At 39.6% G+C, this 1,809-nt stretch overlaps 1 protein-coding gene across 1 annotated transcript in view; it reads left to right on the top strand.

Annotated features, from left to right (window-relative positions):
* Npc2 (Niemann-Pick disease, type C2) overlaps window positions 1-1,507 on the top strand; it is a 23,712-nt gene extending 22,205 nt beyond the window's left edge. Inside the window, exon 3 of the mRNA XM_013013531.1 lies at window positions 1,190-1,507. Within this exon, the coding sequence (XP_012868985.1) occupies window positions 1,190-1,276 (87 nt within the window). The 3' untranslated portion in view covers window positions 1,277-1,507. The remainder of the gene's footprint in view (window positions 1-1,189) is intronic.
* Window positions 1,508-1,809: the final 302 nt, after the last annotated feature.

Below are 1,809 nucleotides of genomic sequence, written 5' to 3' on the forward strand. Positions count from 1 at the left end.
GCTAGCCTTGAGCTGAAGAGCTGAGGGACAGCACCCAGGCCCAGAGTTCAGGCCCCACAACCGGACCCAAAAAAAAAAAAAAAAAGTTTCATGGCCTTTCCTGCCTGGGCTGGCTTTGAACAGCGATCCTCAGATCTTAGCCTCCTGAGTAGCTAGGATTACAGGCGTGAGCCACAGTACCCAGCTTCATAGTTTTAAATGTAACAAGTTAAGGCAGAGATCTCTGATGAGCAGAAAACAAATGATCAGAAAACAGCTTAAGGAAGCTAACTGACATTATATTGTTTCAAGGGGATAGTGATCCTTGCTATTATTCAAACAGTTATAAACTTCTTTGGAACGTCTTTTGTGCTTTGACATTTCCATTTATAGCTAACAAAAAAGCTTCTTTATACCTAAGGACCTAAATTTTCTACATTCTCCTCATGGTTATGGTTAGAAAAGGCTAGATCAGAGTGATAAATAGGAAAGAAGTATTTAAATATTAAAACTGCCTGCCTTTGTGTGTGGGTGTGTGTGCGCGTCCGTGTGCTCGCCACATCTTAAGCTCTCTGGTTCTTTTACTCATGGGTAGCATTCTTCAACTTTAGCCAGACCTCCAGCTCTGGTTTTTTGTTTGTTTGTTTTTGCTGTTAATTGGAGATAAGAATCTGATTTGTCTGCTTGGATTGGTCCCAAATCTCAGTCCTCAGATCTCAGCCTCCGGTTAGCTAGGAGTGCAGGTGGGAGGCACTGACACACAACTAAATTATTATTCTTGTAAAGCTTTACATGCCATTGATCTAAGGGGGAAAATAATGTTTTAGAAGCCAGGTATGCTAATAACACACCTATAATCCCTACACTTGGGAGACTAAGATAGGAGGAGCAAGAGTTTGAGGCCAATCTGGGCTACCTGGCAGAATTCTGTCTCAAAAAAGAAAAAAAAAATATATCTATTTAATGAATTAAGTTACTATGTAGTATTGCTAATACCCAAATCATAGGTATATCTAGGTTTACTCTTCTAAGTTGAAGGCCATAGGCAGTGCATGTACCTCACACAGGCTTCATGATGACAGGACTGAAAAAGCAGTGTGCAGTTAAGGAGTTTGTTACAATTTATACCAGGATACTTAATTAAACCAGTGATGGATTCAGGTCAAGTTCTAGTTTCATTTTTTCCCAATGCTTTGTTTTCTTTCTCCAGGTAAAACTGGTGGTGGAGTGGCTACTTCAGGATGAAAAAAACAGAAATTTCTTCTGCTGGAAAATCCCAATAGAGATCAAAAAATAGAGATATATGAAGGCTATATGTCTGTGTAGGGGTAAGAGGACCTGAAGGGAGGAGAAATCAGACCTGCTGAACGAGTGCCATGGGATAAAAGGAATCTTGAGACTTCTGTTTTATGTCTCTCAACTTCCAAAAGTATCTTAGACTCTTTATCGTGAGAGCTCAGAATTGTTGTTTTTATAAGGCTCTTTTAAAAGGGTAAAGGAAGAAGAAAGAATGAGACTATGGAATTGGCTTAACTGTCACCATTGTTATTTACTGTTGCATTAAGAAATATCAGATAAGGGCTGGGAATGTGTCTTAGTGGTAGAGTGCTTACCTAGCATGCATGAAGCACTGGGTTCCATTCCTCAGTACCACATAAACAGAAAAAGCCAGAAGTAGCAAGTGGCTCAAGTGGTAGAATGCTAGCGTTGAGCAAAAGAAGCTCAGGGATAGTGCCAAGGCCCTGACTTTAAGCCCCAGAACTCGCAAATAAAAATAAATAAATAAAAGAAATATAATAATATTGATAATTTGACCTAGGTCTGTTCTCT

This window comes from Dipodomys ordii, unplaced genomic scaffold, assembly GCF_000151885.1.
Source record: "Dipodomys ordii isolate 6190 unplaced genomic scaffold, Dord_2.0 Scaffold2, whole genome shotgun sequence".
NCBI lineage: Eukaryota > Metazoa > Chordata > Mammalia > Rodentia > Heteromyidae > Dipodomys > Dipodomys ordii.